The sequence below is a fragment of the Notolepis coatsorum genome (genome assembly GCF_963971535.1).
Source record: "Notolepis coatsorum genome assembly, chromosome: 1".
NCBI lineage: Eukaryota > Metazoa > Chordata > Actinopteri > Aulopiformes > Paralepididae > Notolepis > Notolepis coatsorum.
Genome location: NC_140165.1, coordinates 187957451 through 187973523, shown reverse-complemented (window position 1 = coordinate 187973523; position 16073 = coordinate 187957451). Strand labels below are relative to the sequence as shown.

The 16073-nt window shown below is 46.5% G+C and overlaps 1 protein-coding gene across 1 annotated transcript in view; it reads right to left on the bottom strand.

The window, feature by feature from the left end:
• pde2a (phosphodiesterase 2A) overlaps positions 1 to 16073 on the bottom strand; it is a gene marked incomplete at its 5' end in the record, with an annotated part of 420725 nt that overhangs the window by 332314 nt on the left and 72338 nt on the right. The window contains one exon of the mRNA XM_084308457.1: positions 15978 to 16066. Coding sequence (XP_084164583.1) covers positions 15978 to 16066 — 89 coding nt within the window. The remainder of the gene's footprint in view (positions 1 to 15977; positions 16067 to 16073) is intronic.

Genomic DNA, 16073 nt, shown 5'->3' with positions numbered 1-16073 from the left:
GGATGTCGTACGCTGAGGAAGCGACAGGACAAAAGAAAGTCAGCCCAGAAAACAAAAGGTGTGAGTGTTGATTTTGTCATGGGGAACAAGTTCGCTGGGGAGAGTGTGATTCCTGTAGTGGAGGTTGAAAAGGCTCCATTGACTGACTTGTGTTGTGATGCATTGATTGATAATCACCCCAATGTGTTTTCTGCTTGTGTTGTCACCAAGGCACAGGGCGGGGAGCGAACTCATGTTTTGACGTTGAGTGAATCTGTCGGTGGCAAGGCTCTCGCCGAGGACAGGGGGCCATCTGTTGGCGAGATGGAAGAGGTTGCTGTATGTGGCGTTCAGGGGCAGCTGGTAATTCCCGAACCATCTATTGGAGAGATGGTGATGAAAGACATATCACCTGGATCGTATCCACCTCATTTTTACATTCGTGAAGCAGTGTCGCCCGAGCAATTGCTCGCTCTAAAGCGGTGGAGGCTGGGTGTGTAGCTGACCATGTGCGTTTGACATTATTATTTGTTATATTATTTGTGAGTTAGATCTCACCACGTTTTGAGACCGGTTTGCATACGGTAGCCGGTGTGTGCTACATGCACTGACGTCACAGTTTTCACATGCGCGTCTATTTTGCATACATGCGTTGTTGGGCGTAGTGTTGTACATGTGCGTGAGTCAATTGTTATGTTGTCTAGGCCTGTGTGGTGCTGGTGTGCCCGTTGGTGGGTGATTGTGGGAGGAGAATTTTTTGTTGTTGTTTCTGTTTTCCCTGGTGTGTGGTACTAATCGGATGTTGGGTAATAAGTAATAATGTTTTGCTAACCCTACAGGTTCGCTCTTATGGGGGGAGGTGTGACGTACCTGGGTACGTGGGTTGGTCATTACCATTATTACTGTATTTATGACACCTTCTGAACATCAGGTTAGTATATTTAATGTGTTATGTTTTGTATATGATGTGTGTGTGTGTGAACATGAGAGTTAATGCTGTCTCTTCTCTCCCTGTCAGGTGCTGCCCATCCCTACTGAAGAGTGCTGATTGCCTAATGAATAACAGCTGATGGCAGTCACATCAAGAGGGATGGGTAGCCAAATACCTGACAGCACACACACGTCTCGGCGCCTCATTCTGTCAATTGCTAGCGACTAGAGAAGAGTGAGGTGGCCATGGTTAACCACGGTTGTGTTATATATATATATATATTGTTGACCTATGTGCCACTTCTCTAGCTGGGTGAGTGTTATCTTGTTGGCCTTTGTGCCTGTTCCCACTGAGTGTGGCCTGATACTTCACTGCCCTTTTTGCTGTTGTGTCATTCAAGTAGAGCTGTATATATATATATATTGGTAGGCTGTATGCCATTGCCACTTTGCGTGGACTTGTACCTTTGGTACGTTTTAGCGTAGGTGGACGCAAATTTTGTTTATTTATTTATATGTCTTGTTTGTCCTCCCATACCTTTTCCCGTTGTGTGTGTTGTGGGTTGAAATCCCCACTGGCAACATCCCTTTTCCCTTTGGGAAAAGGCCGTGGGTTGAAACCCCCACATTGCAAATAAACATAATTTACCATTTGAAAAACGTCTTTGTTTACTATCTGCCTACCCGGGACTGTTTGAAAAGCATTTTTCTACTGAGGGGGTTGTTTCTGCTCATGTACCACCTGCCCAGTTACTATCTTGTATGGTCGATAGACCTCTGTACATGACACTGTCGCAAACTCTTCGGGTCGTGCGCTGACTCATCAAGTCCCACTATACGGATATTCAGTTTACGGGATTGATACTCGAGATCGAATATTTTAGCCTTTAATTCCTCTTAGTTCTCCTCAATCTTATTCTTTGTATTCTTGTCGTTTCCATCTACGGTTGCGTCAATCCGATCGAGTCTCTGCGTGTTTTCCTCCAAGCCGGCTTCCACTGCTGCAGTACGTTCGCTTTGTTTACCAGCCGCTGCCCTTAGCTCTTCGATGTTGGCTGTGATAGCTTCTGTGTTAGCTTCCACTTTATCGGTTAAGGTCTTTATTAGTTTAGCAATAAAGATATTCTGAGTTTCCAGAGATTCTGACGCAGATTCTATATCTGCGGGGGTTGCAGTGGTGGTAGATGAAGTGGCAGCCTCTTCTTTGGTCTCGATTTAACTTGCTCTTCTACGCACGGTAGCCAAACCCTCAGTCGGTTCGTTTTCGGCTGATTTAGCCTGTCTATCTTTCTTTGGTAGTCCCATCTTGATTCTTTCGGTCGATATAGTTAGTTGAAAATATCAGTTGACATATACGTCAAGGTTTAAACGCACTGGTGGTATAAAAATAGGCTTTTAAAAGCGAAATAAAAAAAAACGGGAGAGGAGCTATTACACATGCGACTTACTCCATGGTCGGGCAAGTCCGGCAGTCCTTTGGAGGTTATTTTTGTAATTATATCTCACGGGTCGAACAAACCTGAATGTTATTGCCATAAAATATAACGTAGTTTGTTTCTTTACCTTTCTGTGAACGTCTAAAAAAAAAGCGTCTCAATCTGATGAAATATGGCGGAGCTATTTACATTATATAAAAGTAACTGTACTTACAGTAGATTTCATTCACTGTCTTTGCTGCCCTGTTACGGGCGCCTGGTGGTACTAAATCCAGATTGAACTCTGCCAGGAGATTTGGCCCGATCCATAGATGTATGACTTGGCCATAATAAAGTCATTTATAGGCCTGATATTCTATATTCTATATTCATATTTCAAATAGCATGTGTCCGGATGGCAAAATTCAGTACTGTATCTACAAAACCCCCTGTAAATCACTTGCCCTTTATTCATTTGCTGAATGAGCTTTTCTCCCACATCTGGTCAATGTTAGCATGTTATTCACCGTCAAAGATTAAATAATTTATTCTTTTATAAAATTGATATTCTCCTTTGGTTCATTACAATTTACTCAAGCCAAGTAACAGACACAATATTTCTGAGACTGTGAATACATTCCCTGAGGTCCATAGATGTCCCTAGATACCAAGAACATGGCAAATGGACCAAGTGGAGCAATCTTCCATTTACTTGGGTATGTACTTTTAGGCGAATCTTAAAGAAATATGGCTAGGACTTAAGAAGTTAATGAAAGAGATGTGCAAACTGCTGAAGGTAAAACGGTTGAGGATCTCCGTCTACCACCCCCAGATGTATAGCCTCGTAGAAAGGTTCAACCATACCCTCAAGCAGATGTTGCGCAAGGTCATCGATGTGGATGGGAAAATTGAGACTAGTTGTTACAGTATGTACTCTTTGCCATTCGAGAGGTTCCTCAGAGCACGACGGGTTCTCACCCTTCAAGCTGCTGTATGATCGGAGGCCACAAGGGTTGCTGGATCTGGCTAAGGAGACCTGGGAGCAGCAATCATCCCCCCACCACTCATCGAACATGTGGAAAATATGCAGCAATGGATGTCCCAGGTCTGGCCTCTGGTTCGAGAACACATTTGTAACCAGTTGGCCCAGTTCAGGGTGTACAACCGAGGTGCCCCGGTCAGAGAGTTCCAACAAGGAGACAAGGTAATGGTTTTAACCTCTTAACACATTCTGCGCCATTAACGAATTAACTCGTTATTGGCCGCCAATCGTTGAGCGCCAACAACGAGTTAACTCGTTTTTATGATCGTTATTTCCTTTATTCGCTATTGGCATTCATAATTCATCCAGCAAGGCTCCAGGAGCCAGCTGGACTCTGTCTGATATTTCAACACCTCCATACCGCCACCTGGTGGATTTCGGGCGAGTTGCACTCCACTCTAAACCGGATGTGGCTCTCTGTGCATCGGGGAAAATGTTCCGGCAGAGCTATTTTGTTATGTTGATCCAGACAAACACTCCAGACAAACACTTGTGCATTGGACTGCTTCATACAAACGGAAAATGGATCTAGCAGATCGAAATCAAATAATTGGAATATTTTTTCTCCAGACTCATCGGCCACAGGTAAGAGGAATCTAACGTTAATTCCAGCTCGATTGTCCATTTATTTCATTGCAATCCATCTGATCAACGTAGGATGTCGTACTAAAGAAAGCCGTTACTGACAATTATACAACGGCATGCACATTTCTCGATTCTGATTGGCTGAAACAGTCATTTTACACGTGTTTATTCTTCACAATTCCACGCTGCTGGCCCAGGACCCGCCCACAACCGTATCACATCACATCACTCCGCCGGATCACAAGATGGCGGACAATAATCTTTAACAAATGGATATGTTGATAACGACTAAACGACTAAATATCAAGCGATTCTGTCACGGCGAATGTCTTAGTCTCTTACACAATGTTGGATTGTGTAATTTATGGGTCATGAATCATTGTCTAACAAAAGAAAAATCGCGGATTGATTGATTAATTTGCAATTTTTCTTCAATTTCTTTTTCCTTCCCTCTGACTGCAGCGCTGGCTCTAGTCTGAACGGTGTCCCACCCGGAAGTCGACGCTTGAGAGCGAGTCGGCCCGGCAGGTGGCAGTATGGACTGATGAGAGTTATACTGCTACAGGATGGAATTTAGCGGTGGCCAGTGTTGTGGCTCAGCTGACTGTTTTTCTGTCCACATTAGCATCGGGTAGTGGGGCTAAAGGACCAGCCGACGCTGAAAACATTTTGCATGTTTTTGGTGTTATAGAGATCTTGACTCAGTCGCAAGCTATAACTGCGGGGAGGATTAGGATGCTATCAACGCTTGTTAATAGGCATTTCTGGTTGGAGCAGTCTCCTCTTGGGGAGGAAGAAAGGCTTCTTCTCCTCACGGCTCCTCTTTCCGCGGAAGGACTCTTTGGTCGTTCTGCGGAGACGCGAGCGGTTGTTGATCTAGGTCCCACACCGCCTCACGCTATGCAGCCAGAGGTTGGAGCACGGCCTCGTCAGCGACTGTGGCGAGGCCCTCGACAGGCGGCCATGTTTCCCCCACCAGTGGTACCCTGGGCGTCGAGTCAACAGGGGTCCACAAGGCCGACAGCCAAATGCATGCGGCCCCACGTTTCGCTTCTCATGGGGACAGGGGCTGACACCCAGTTGATGGCTGAGCCTGGGTCTGTCCGTGAGAATGTTGTGCTGTCACGTGGCTCCCTCGCCATACGTTGTGCGATTGGTGAGCCTGGTGTTACGGCTGCCACTATTGACGGTGGTCAGCAGGGGGACTCGAGGCCTCTTCAAAAGAATGCTCAGCACGGGTTACCCCGACCTCGCCTTCGCCAGGCGGGGTATCACGTTGATGCCTCCCACTCCCGCGAGATCGGCAGTGGTCTGAAAAGAAGAGGCGCGCGTGATTTGGGTGGTAGCAATATCACTGCAGGGCTACGGTGTGTAGGAACCCATGGGGTCCTCACGCCTTGCATATCTGGCTGCAGAACAACTCCTCAGCATGCTCTGGAGGGGTGTTCAGTGGGGGAGCGTGTGTCATCTAGTTTGATGTCAGCTTCTCCCGTATCAAACCAGCCCTTTCTGTCGGGGTCCCCCCTTGGGTGCGAATGCCCTGTCCGCTTTGGCGGGTTCAGAGGCTACGCACAGCGGGAAGGACCGGGCCACCTATCTACTGTTCCTTGCGGCCCAGCGTCAGTTGACGGCGGGTGCGCTCTGGGATTATTATCACATATGGCTACAAGAGTGCCATATGTCGGGATGGTAGAGAGAACGTTGAGGCGGGGGCTTGTTTTGCAGTTCGCACAACCCCACCCTCCGTTTTCAGGTTTGGTGCAGACACTATTGTCAGGGTCAGCAGCAGTGACAGCTCTGGCCGACGAGATCCAATCTCTGTTGGCGAAGCAGGCCGTAGTCGTGGTCCCGAGAGAGGACGCGATGTCAGGCATCTACTCCCGTTATTTTCTGGTGCCCAAAAAAACGGGAGGGGTCAGACCTATACTGGATCTGTCCGCGTTCAATCGTCTGATTGTGGCGAGACCATTCAGGATGTTGACCGTCAAACACCTGCTACTTGCTGTCAGGGTGGGAGACTGGTTCACCTCCATAGACCTGAAGGATGCGTATTTTCACATCCCGATTTTCCCTCCTCACAGGAAGTTCCTACGGTTCCTATTTCAGGGCGTAGTGTACGAATACCAGAGGTTGCCGTTCGGCTACTCTCTGGCTCCCCGCACATTCACCAAGTGCGTAGAGACTGCGCTGGAGCCTCTACGTCGTCAGGGGATACGAATTATTTTCTATCTCGACGACATATTGCTCCTCAGCCGGTCGGAGGAGGTCGCCAGGTCTCATACCAGGCTGGTGGTGGAATTCCTCACCAGGCTGGGTTTTGCTGTGAACTGGAAGAAGAGTACGCCTCTTCCCAGTCAACAGGTGGAGTATTTGGGCTTGATTCTGAGTTCAAGACCCATGAGGGTAACCCTCTCGGAGTGACGGAGGGTGTCTATCCTCCACGCGCTCGGGGGTTTCCGTCCTGGAGGGACGGTCACGGCGCTGCAGGTGATGCGCCTGCTCGGTATGATGGCATCTGCTCACGCTGTGGTCCCTCTTGGCTTCCTCTTCATGAGGAGGATACAGAGGTGGTTCTCCAGTATGAGAATAGACCCGGTGAGGGACAAGTGGAAACGGTTGACGGTTCCTTTGTCGATACGGGGGGATCTCGCCCATTGGAGGAGGACTGGTATCCTCACCAACGGGGTCCCCATGGGCAGCAGGCGTTCACACGTCACGGTCTTCACCGACGCTTCCCTCACGGGATGGGGAGGGACGTGTCGGACCGATCCATGCTGCCCGGTCTACCCTGCACATCAATGTGTTGGAATTGAAGGCGGTCCTCCTGGTCCTCAGACGGCTCGCCCACTTGGTGGTAGGCAAGCACGTTTTGGTCAGGACGGACAGTATGACGGCAGCGGCGTATATCAACAGGCAGGGTGGAGTACGCTCCACCCGTCTGCAACGGGCGGTGGTCGGGCTCTGGCTATGGGCATCTCGCAATCTGTGCAGTCAGAGGGCGCTCCACATCCCTGGCAAGGAGAATGTGGGCGCGGATATGATGTCACAGGGCGGTCCTCATCACGACGAGTGGGAACTGCGCCAAGACATAGTCAGGCAGATCTGGGATCGCTTCGGGGAAGCTTCATTGGATCTGTTTGCGAGCAGACGATCTCACAAGTGCCCCTTGTGGTTCTCGGTCAGCCGGGGAGACAATCCTCCCTTGGGGGTGGATGCCTTCTCAGTGTATCCATGGCCGCCCGGGCTTCTGTACGCCTTTCCCCCCACACACCTGGTAGGTCAGTTGTTGGAGCGGGTACGGTGGGAGCACAGGACCGTGATCCTGGTTGCGCCGGACCGGGGCACAGCTGTGTGGTTCCCGGTCCTGATCCAGCTATTGGTAGCCCCGCCGTGGCGTGTTCCTTGGTCGGCGAGGGCCCTCTCTCAAGCGTGCGGGTCGCTGTGTCAGCCCCCGGTGCTGGGTCAGCCTCTGATGGTTTGGCTGGTGAGAGGGTGAGTCTGGAGAGGATGGACCCTTCTGTGGTTGACACTATCCGGAATGCGCGTGCTCCCTCCACTATTGCGCTTTACGCGGGTAGGTGGCATATGTTCCAAGAGTGGTGTAAGGTGGGGGGCCGGGACACGGTGTCCTGCCCCCTGGATGCTGTCCTTATTTTCCTTCAGTCTCTCTTTGATAGTAAGTAAGTAAGTAAAGTTTATTTATATAGCACCTTTCACAGACCAGGGTCACAAAGTGCTTCACATAGTAAAAACATCAATAAAATGCAAAAGATAGCAGCATGGTAAAATAAAATAATTAAAAACGTGAAAGATCAGGAAAAGCCAAAACAGATCAAAAGACATAAAAGATTTACATAGAGCATAATTCGCCAAACGCCTGTTTAAACAGCACAGTCTTTAGCTGCTTTTTAAAAGTGTTTACAGAGACCACAGATCTAAGGTCCAAGGGCAGAGCATTCCACAACCTGGGGGCCACGGTTTCGAATGCTCTGTCCCCTTTTTTCTTCAATCTAGACAGGGGGACAGCCAGCAAGCCCTGATCAGACGACCTGAGCGATCTGTTCGTGGTGTATGGACGCAGTAGGTCGCAGATGTAGGCAGGTGCCTGACCAAGGAGTGCTCTATAGGTGATGACCAGAACCTTAAAGTGAATTCTGAATTTGATGGGGAGCCAGTGAAGGGAAACTAAGATGGGAGTGATGTGGCAATATTTTCTGGACCTAGTCAGCAGCCTAGCGGCTGCGTTTTGGACCATTTGTAGCCGGCCCAAAGTGGATGCATCGAGGCAAGTGAAAAGGGAGTTACAATAGTCCAGGCGGGAAGAAACAAAAGCATGAATAATCATTTCCAGCGCTACCTGGGACACAACAGATCGGAGTTTGGCAATATTTCATAGATGGAAAAAACAGGTACGTGTCAGAGATCTAATGTGGTGATCAAAGTGCATCTGCTGGTCAAAGATCACACCAAGGTTTCTGAGCTTGGGCCTCAGATTTGTTGAGAGGGTCCCCATGCATGTGGCAACTTCTGAGGTGACTTTTTCTGAGCCTATAATAAGAACCTCAGTTTTTTCTGAATTTAACTGAAGGAAGTTGTTTGCCATCCAATCCTTGACAGCAGTCAGGCAGTCAAAGAGGGCAGATAATTTGTCAGTTTGTTCAGGCTTGAAAGAGACATATAATTGGATATCGTCAGCGTAGAAATGATAAGAGACCTCTTTGAATTGACTAATGATTACTCCCAGTGGGAGTATGTAAAGTGCAAACAGAGTAGGAGCCAGCACAGAACCCTGGGGCACGCCACAAGACAATGGAGCAGTTTCGGATGTGAAAGTGCCAGTAGACACAGAAAAACTCCTATCTTGCAGATAGGAGGAGAACCAGTCCATCGCACTCCCAGTGATGCCAGCCCACTGCCTCAGCCTTTCGATCAAAATGCAGTGGTCGACTGTATCAAAAGCTGCAGTTAAGTCCAATAGCACCAGCACAGAACATTTTCCCTCGTCAGATGATCTCATGATGTCATTTGAGACTGTGAGGAGGGCTGTTTCGGTAGAATGCTTCTGACGGAAACCAGATTGGAATTTGAGTGTGCATTTAAGGCAGCAGTGAGTTGAATGGCAACAACCTTTTCAGTGATTTTTGAGATGAACGGCAATTTTGATATGGGCCTATAATTTTTGGGGAGGGACGGATCAAGGTTTAGCTTCTTTAAGAGAGGCTAAACAACTGCTTGTTTAAAATATACTGGGACACAACCAGTTTGAAGTGAGCAGTTTATAATGGCAACCAAACACGGAGCAATGGAGGTGAGTACGCCTTCATTTTTTAGCATGCATGTCGGTATGATGTCTAATGGGCTTGAGGAGGTTTTCATAGATTCCACTATTTTTATTAGGTCCGTCAGGGAGATGGGAAGGAAATCATTAAGAATTGATGGGCGGGAGGGTGTGGTTGGAGGGAAAGTGAGGGAGGGGATGATGTTGGCCCTAACATATTCAACCTTGTTCACAAAGAAGGAGAGGAAATCACCACAATCCTTGTTTGAGAATATGGGTACAACCGGGGGAGCGGGGGTGACAATATTGGCGATGGTGTCAAATAACATTTGTGGATTTCGCTTACTGGTTCTAATCAGATTGGAAAAATAGGAGACTCTCGCATCCTTGACCATATTGTTAAAATCGGTTAACAGTTCCTTGTAGTGGAGGCGGTGGACTTGGAGTTTTGTGGATTTCCATAAACGCTCCACCTTCCGACATGTACGCCTGAAACAACAAATGGCATCATTTAACCAGGGATATGGTTTTACTGACGGAATGAGGCGCGTCTTTATTGGAGCCACTTTATCCAATATGGATGAGCAATATAAGTTAAATGCAGAGAGTTTACCAAGGACACGAGAGGACTTTACATGTTTAGCGGGCACGAAGGTCAACTCAAATGATAGATTAAACATTATACAGTCATGATCAGAAACATGCAAATCTTCGGAACAAATGGAGTCAACACTTAACCCAAGCGAGAACACAAGGTCCAACGTATGTCCATGGGTGTGAGTGGGACCGGTCACGTGCTGGGTGAAATTTAATGACTCAGTGAGATTTAGAAAATCAACAGCAAAGTTATCTGTTTTATCATCAACGTGGATGTTGAAATCACCAGCCATTAAAACTCTGTCCAGACTGATAATGGAGGAAAGGAATTCACTAAACTCAGGCATGAAAGAGCTATTTGAGCCAGGAGGGCGGTAAATTAAAACACAATAAAACGGATCTGAGCGACCAACTTTGATCAATTGCAGTTCAAATGAGGAAAAAGTCCCAGCGCTCACCATCTGACTTGCAAAACAGTTTCTGGACACCACAGCGAGGCCTCCACCGCGTCCTGATGTCCTAGGGGTGCTGATAAAGGAACAGTCCGATGGACACAGTTCTATTAGTGGACTATATTCCTCACTCTTTTGCCAGGTCTCAGTCAAAAACATGAAGTCCAAACCTTTTGAGGAGATAACATCATTCAAAATTAAGGATTTATTTCCAATGGAGCGCTCTCGGTGCGGCCCGAGTGTCTGTCTATTTGTTTCGATAGCGGTGCCACTCTGCGGCCTAATCCAGCCTTCGTGCCAAAAAATATCTGGAGTTCTTCCGCTCCAGGGATATTATGGTTCAGGCGTTTCATCCGCCTCCTCACACTAGTGAGTTGGAGGCGGGCCTTCACCTGTCATGTCCGGTCCGGGCTTTAGGGATTTACCTCAGCCGTACTCAGGGCCTCAGGACTACCGATCAGCTCTTTATCTGTCACGGTGGCTCTCGTGCTGGTAAGGCACTGTCGAAACAGCGCCTGTCCCATTGGTTGTGTGAGGGCATTGCCCTTTGCTACACGTTGGCTGGGCTGGCTCCCCCTGGGGGCGTCAGGGCGCATTCCACTCGTGGGGTGGCGGCCTCTGTCGCCCTGCTGGGTGGGGCCTCGGTGGAGGACATCTGTGCTGCGGCTTCATGGTCCTCACCGGGTCCCTTCGTAAGGTTTTACCTCATGGACATGACCGGGGGTTCTGTCTCCCAGGCGGTTCTGAGGTCTGGAACCTCTCCTGCTTCCCGTCCTTCGGTGGGGTAGCAGGGGTGTGTGCGTGTGGGCCACAATGTGTTGTGTCACACGTGGTCCCGCCTGTGCTGTGCGTTTGAGAGGTTTCTAGTTCCCTCTTTTTCGCACTTGGGTGGAGTTGACTGCCGCACCCTCTTCACTAGGAAGGAGGGGTGACGGGACTCCCCTCCCCCCCTGATGTGGGCTTTCGGGTCCTCAGGGGGTGCATTTGTCGGTCCTCGCGTCTGCTCTGTCCCCATATCTCGATGGCGAAGAGCAGGACGCGAAGAGCCAGTATGACTATATAACGATAGGTTATGTATATAACCTAGTTATATGAGTACTGGCTGAGCGTCCTGCCCTGAGGTCCCTTGGGGAAACTTTTCTTTTGGAAACTGTTTTCCGAGGAAGAGCGAGTGGTGACCACGCCTAGTGCTTTATAGTACGTCACTAGGGCGGGGCCTGGCAGGTGCTGGGTGTATTTGTTTTATTCGTTGATGAAGTACAGTAGGTACTGGAGATGAGGTATATCTCGATGGCGAAGAGCAGGACGCTCAGCCAGTACTCATATAACTAGGTTATATACATAACCTATCGTTAATACTTCATGTATCCTTAATCCCTAGGCTAAAAAAAAGAAAACGTATGCCAATGACAGGAAGTAACGGTATGTGTGTGTGTGTGTGTGTGTGTGTGTGTGTGTGTGTGTGTGTTTGTGTGTGTGTGTGTGTGTGTGTGTGTGTGTGTGTGTGTGTGTGTGTGTGTGTGTGTACTGTGCACGAGTGCACATCTAGGGGCGGGGTGTAGATTTGGTCTCCCTGATGTTGACTCCTTAGCCACAGCCTTGGGTTGTTTAATACTGGACGAGTGTTTCATAACGGCTGTTGTGTGGGCCAGTTTCGGGGCCGGTGCGTGGGCTGGTGCGTCTGAATGTCCGGGGCTGAATTTGTGTCCCAGTCCGCCCCTGAACACCAACAAATACCATACATTTGGTTTTGTTTTCATTAAGAGACAACTTATTCCTATCAAACCATTTCTTTAACTTTATCAATTCCCTTTCTACTGTTTTCAATCATTCTTTTATGTCCTCCCCTGAACAAAGTAAATTAGTATCATCAGCAAACGTAACAATTTTCAAAATATTCAATACTGTAAAAATATCATTTAAATAAAGTATAAATAACTTGGGTCCCAATACGGAACCCTGTGGAACACCACAAGTTACTCTTCTAAGATGTAATTCTTTATTATTAATGTTTACATATTGAAACCTATTATTTAATAACTTCTTAACCAATGATGAGTGACACCTCTTATTCCATACCGTTCCATTTTTTGTAAAAGCAGGGAATGATCAATTGTGTCAAATGCTTTACTTAACACGCTTATATCCATCAATGTTTGATCACTGCCAGCACTGTAAGTCTATGGAGATGTTTACCTTCTTTGCAGGGCTATAACATTTTAAATTGTATTGCTAAATTGACATTACTATGGCCCATTCAACATCGATTATCTATCGTTCAGGATGTAGGAACGTTTTACTTTTTCATTCACACATTCATACGAAAATACCGTCTAGAGTATAAATATGTTTTTATCGTTTTCTGCAGTAATTCCTAGAACGTGAGATATAGGCATAAATGCATATATTAGATTATCAAATGCCGTTTGATACCGATCGACGCTATATTAAAAATATCAACTGTACATGGTCCTAAACGTTATGACTGATCATGCGCGGGTGAATGGGGGGGGGGGGGGGGGTCGTTTATAATTCCGTGATCGTCGTTAAATGCTTCATGTAGTATGGGTGATATATAGATCAGAGCAGTTTGTATGGTTAATAATGAACAAAAACGCTGAAACTCACGGCAGCTTCCTCTTAGCGTTGGGCGATGATACTGGAGCAAACAGATCCCAGGGCCCTGTTCCCCGTACCTGGTTCAACTAAGTCGATCAAGATGTCATTATCCAGATTCAGTTAACCCGATGTTTGAAGCCGGGATTTTCCTGTTCCTCGAAGGTGGATTCAGTCTCGTTAACTCGATCCAGACTTGAGACCCAGGATAAGTGCGCGCGGCCGCTCCAGTTGAAAAGCCAGCACGTATCGATAGCAGAGATCCTGATTCTCTAGCGGCATTGATTGATTAATTGATTTAAAACTTTATTAACATATTGCAGTACGGCTCAATCGCCTCGCCGACAAGTTAAATGCGTTATCTATAGGCTAATTTTAAGTCCCTCATTACCTCAATCAATCAGATTATATTTCTTTAAACTTGCTTGCTGGATTGAATAATCAAATGAGATCTTGCTAGCGAAAATAATTAGTTAAACTGTTATACAGAATAACGATACGGCTCTCTTACCCATTGATTGATGTAAGGTCGATCTTTTACTTATCTCCACTGTGGTGTAACGGGTTCTTCTTTTGACTTTCACGCAGACGACCGGGGTTCGAAACCTAGTCTTTCCCTTCTTTTTGCGATGTAGGAATAGTTCAATTTGGTGCACGTTGAGAGCTATATAAAGAATGACATCCTCAATGCATGTAGATTTATAATATTTTAACTTAAAAGTAGGCTACTTTGGCGTATAATCATTAATATTATATTCCAAAAAATTATATTGGAAACACGGGGTTTCGAACACCGGTCACCGGGTTGCCAGGATTGAGCACTACCGCTGCGCCACTGTGCCAGATGGGATAAATTCATTGTTTATACATTAATGAACGAGAGACCCGTGTTTAGAATATTCTTTATTTTGAATGAAGTTTTATCTCTTTATGCTCATTCATTAATGTGACGTCAACGGCTCATTCAATTTCTCAAATCCGTCAAACAGCGCATCTCATCAGACATCTTAATCCCAGTTACAATTAAAATAACCACATAATGTGTACATCGCACCGAGCGAGCGCCACGGTATATAACGTGCATTATTTAGGACAAAGTGAATTTAGTATCAGCATTTTGGGTCTATTTTACATTTCAAAAGACCCCTCTGGAAGAATGGAGCACAAAAACGTAATTCAGAATGGTATAACGCAGATCCTAGACTGTGGGAATAATTTCAGGAAACGCGCTGTCACTTCTTTGCGGGGGCGTGGCGATGGTTCATCCGGCTAACTTGAACTTAAACCCTGCTTTCGACCAGGCTCAAACTTTTGGATCTGTTGTCATGGTGATTTGGACAATCCAGGTTCGGGGAACCGGAAAGTCCGGCTTAAGTCAGACTTCACCGAAAGTTATCCGGCTAACTCAGTTATCCAGGTACGGGGAACGGGGCCCAGTTATGTGATGGGTATCGAGGCGATCCATTTCCGGTTTGTATAATACTAATATACGCCCAAATCATGTCGACTATTGAGTTATGGCAACGATCCATATCCACGGTGTGTGTCTTGAGTCCCGCGAAGATTAAACGAGTGGCAGGACGGATTTAGGGGACGGACCGAGCTCCAACGAGCATATCCGGTTTGGCAACTCGCCGATCAGCCACCAGGTGGCAGTATTGAAGCGTTGCAGAGTTGTGCTGGCTCAGACAGCATCTGACAAGGCTCCGTGAGTGAAATATGAATACCATGACAAAAATATGAAATATGATCAGAATAACGTCGTACACCGTGATCTGGCAGAATTCGCATGAACTTGAAACACGTCGTAAGCCGTTTCCGGCGGAGAAAGTGTTAAGTCAATAAATACACCTATTGAGGGTTGTTTTTCATTAATTGCTGTTGATATATTTTCCACAAAATCTATCACTGCTAAGGATGTTGATCTATTGCTCCTAAAACCATATTGATGGTCACTCAATAATCCATATTTTTCAATAAAGCCATCAAGTCTATTTACAAATAATCTTTCGAATATCTTTGAAAATTGAGGTAGCAATGATATAGGTCTATAATTTGATATATGTCACCACTTTTAAAACTTGGAACCACCTTGGTCATTTTCATTTCATCAGGAAAAATACCAGTTAAAAATTATTTGTTACATATTATATAAGTGAATGGTTTGAGGACACAGTCAAAGACTTCTTTTATAGTTGACATGTCAATAGTATTACTATCAGTGGATTTATTTTTCTTAAACTTTCTAGCCCCTTCTAGCACATCACTCTCACAAACACCACCAAGGAACATTGAGTTGCTGTTTGATGGTGAATCAGAATAAGTTTCACCCTCCGTAGGGAGGTCAATTTCCTTAGCCAAATTTGGGCCTACATTAACAAAATACTCATTAAACTCATTAACAATTTCCTCTATACTTTGTATAAATTAATTGTCATTTTTTTCCGAAGTATATTGGAAAGTCCTTTTTACTGGACTTTTTAATCATGTCATTAAGCACAACACATTACCTGACTGACACTAGAGAAAGAACTAAGACTAAGAACGTACAGACCTATTGAGCACAGCCTGGCCATCGAGACAGACAGACAAACAGACATAATTGATATAACAAATCATGGCTCCTCAAAGAAGAGCAGTCCTGCCAGCTGTGCAAGAAGAGAGAGAGAGAGAGAGAGAGAGAGAGAGAGAGAGAGAGAGAGAGAGAGAGAGAGAGAGAGAGAGAGAGAGAGAGAGAGAGAGAGAGAGAGAGAGAGAGAGAGCGCAATTGGGAGAATGTGAGAGGGAGTCACTTTCTGTCTCTATCTCCCTCCCTTCTCACACACTCACACCCACACTCCCTCCCCATCTCTCTCTGGGAAGGCTAGTAATAAATTGACATCTGTCAATCATACAGAGGAGAAAGTGACCTCTCTCTCTCTCTCTCTCTCTCTCTCTCTCTCTCTCTCTCTCTCTCCCTCACGTCCTGTATCAGTCATGTAGCTGATCGATACACAGGAGTAATATTGACATTTCTGTTTGTCTGACTCAAACAAACACACACGGCCATAATTACATGTATGATGGTATGTGAGGTAGCGTACCTGATCTTGCCTTCCTTTGGCAGCTCATGTGGTGGATCTTCACACAGCAGCCTCAACTCGCCCTCCAGCACATAGACGCACACACAGTCCTGAAAC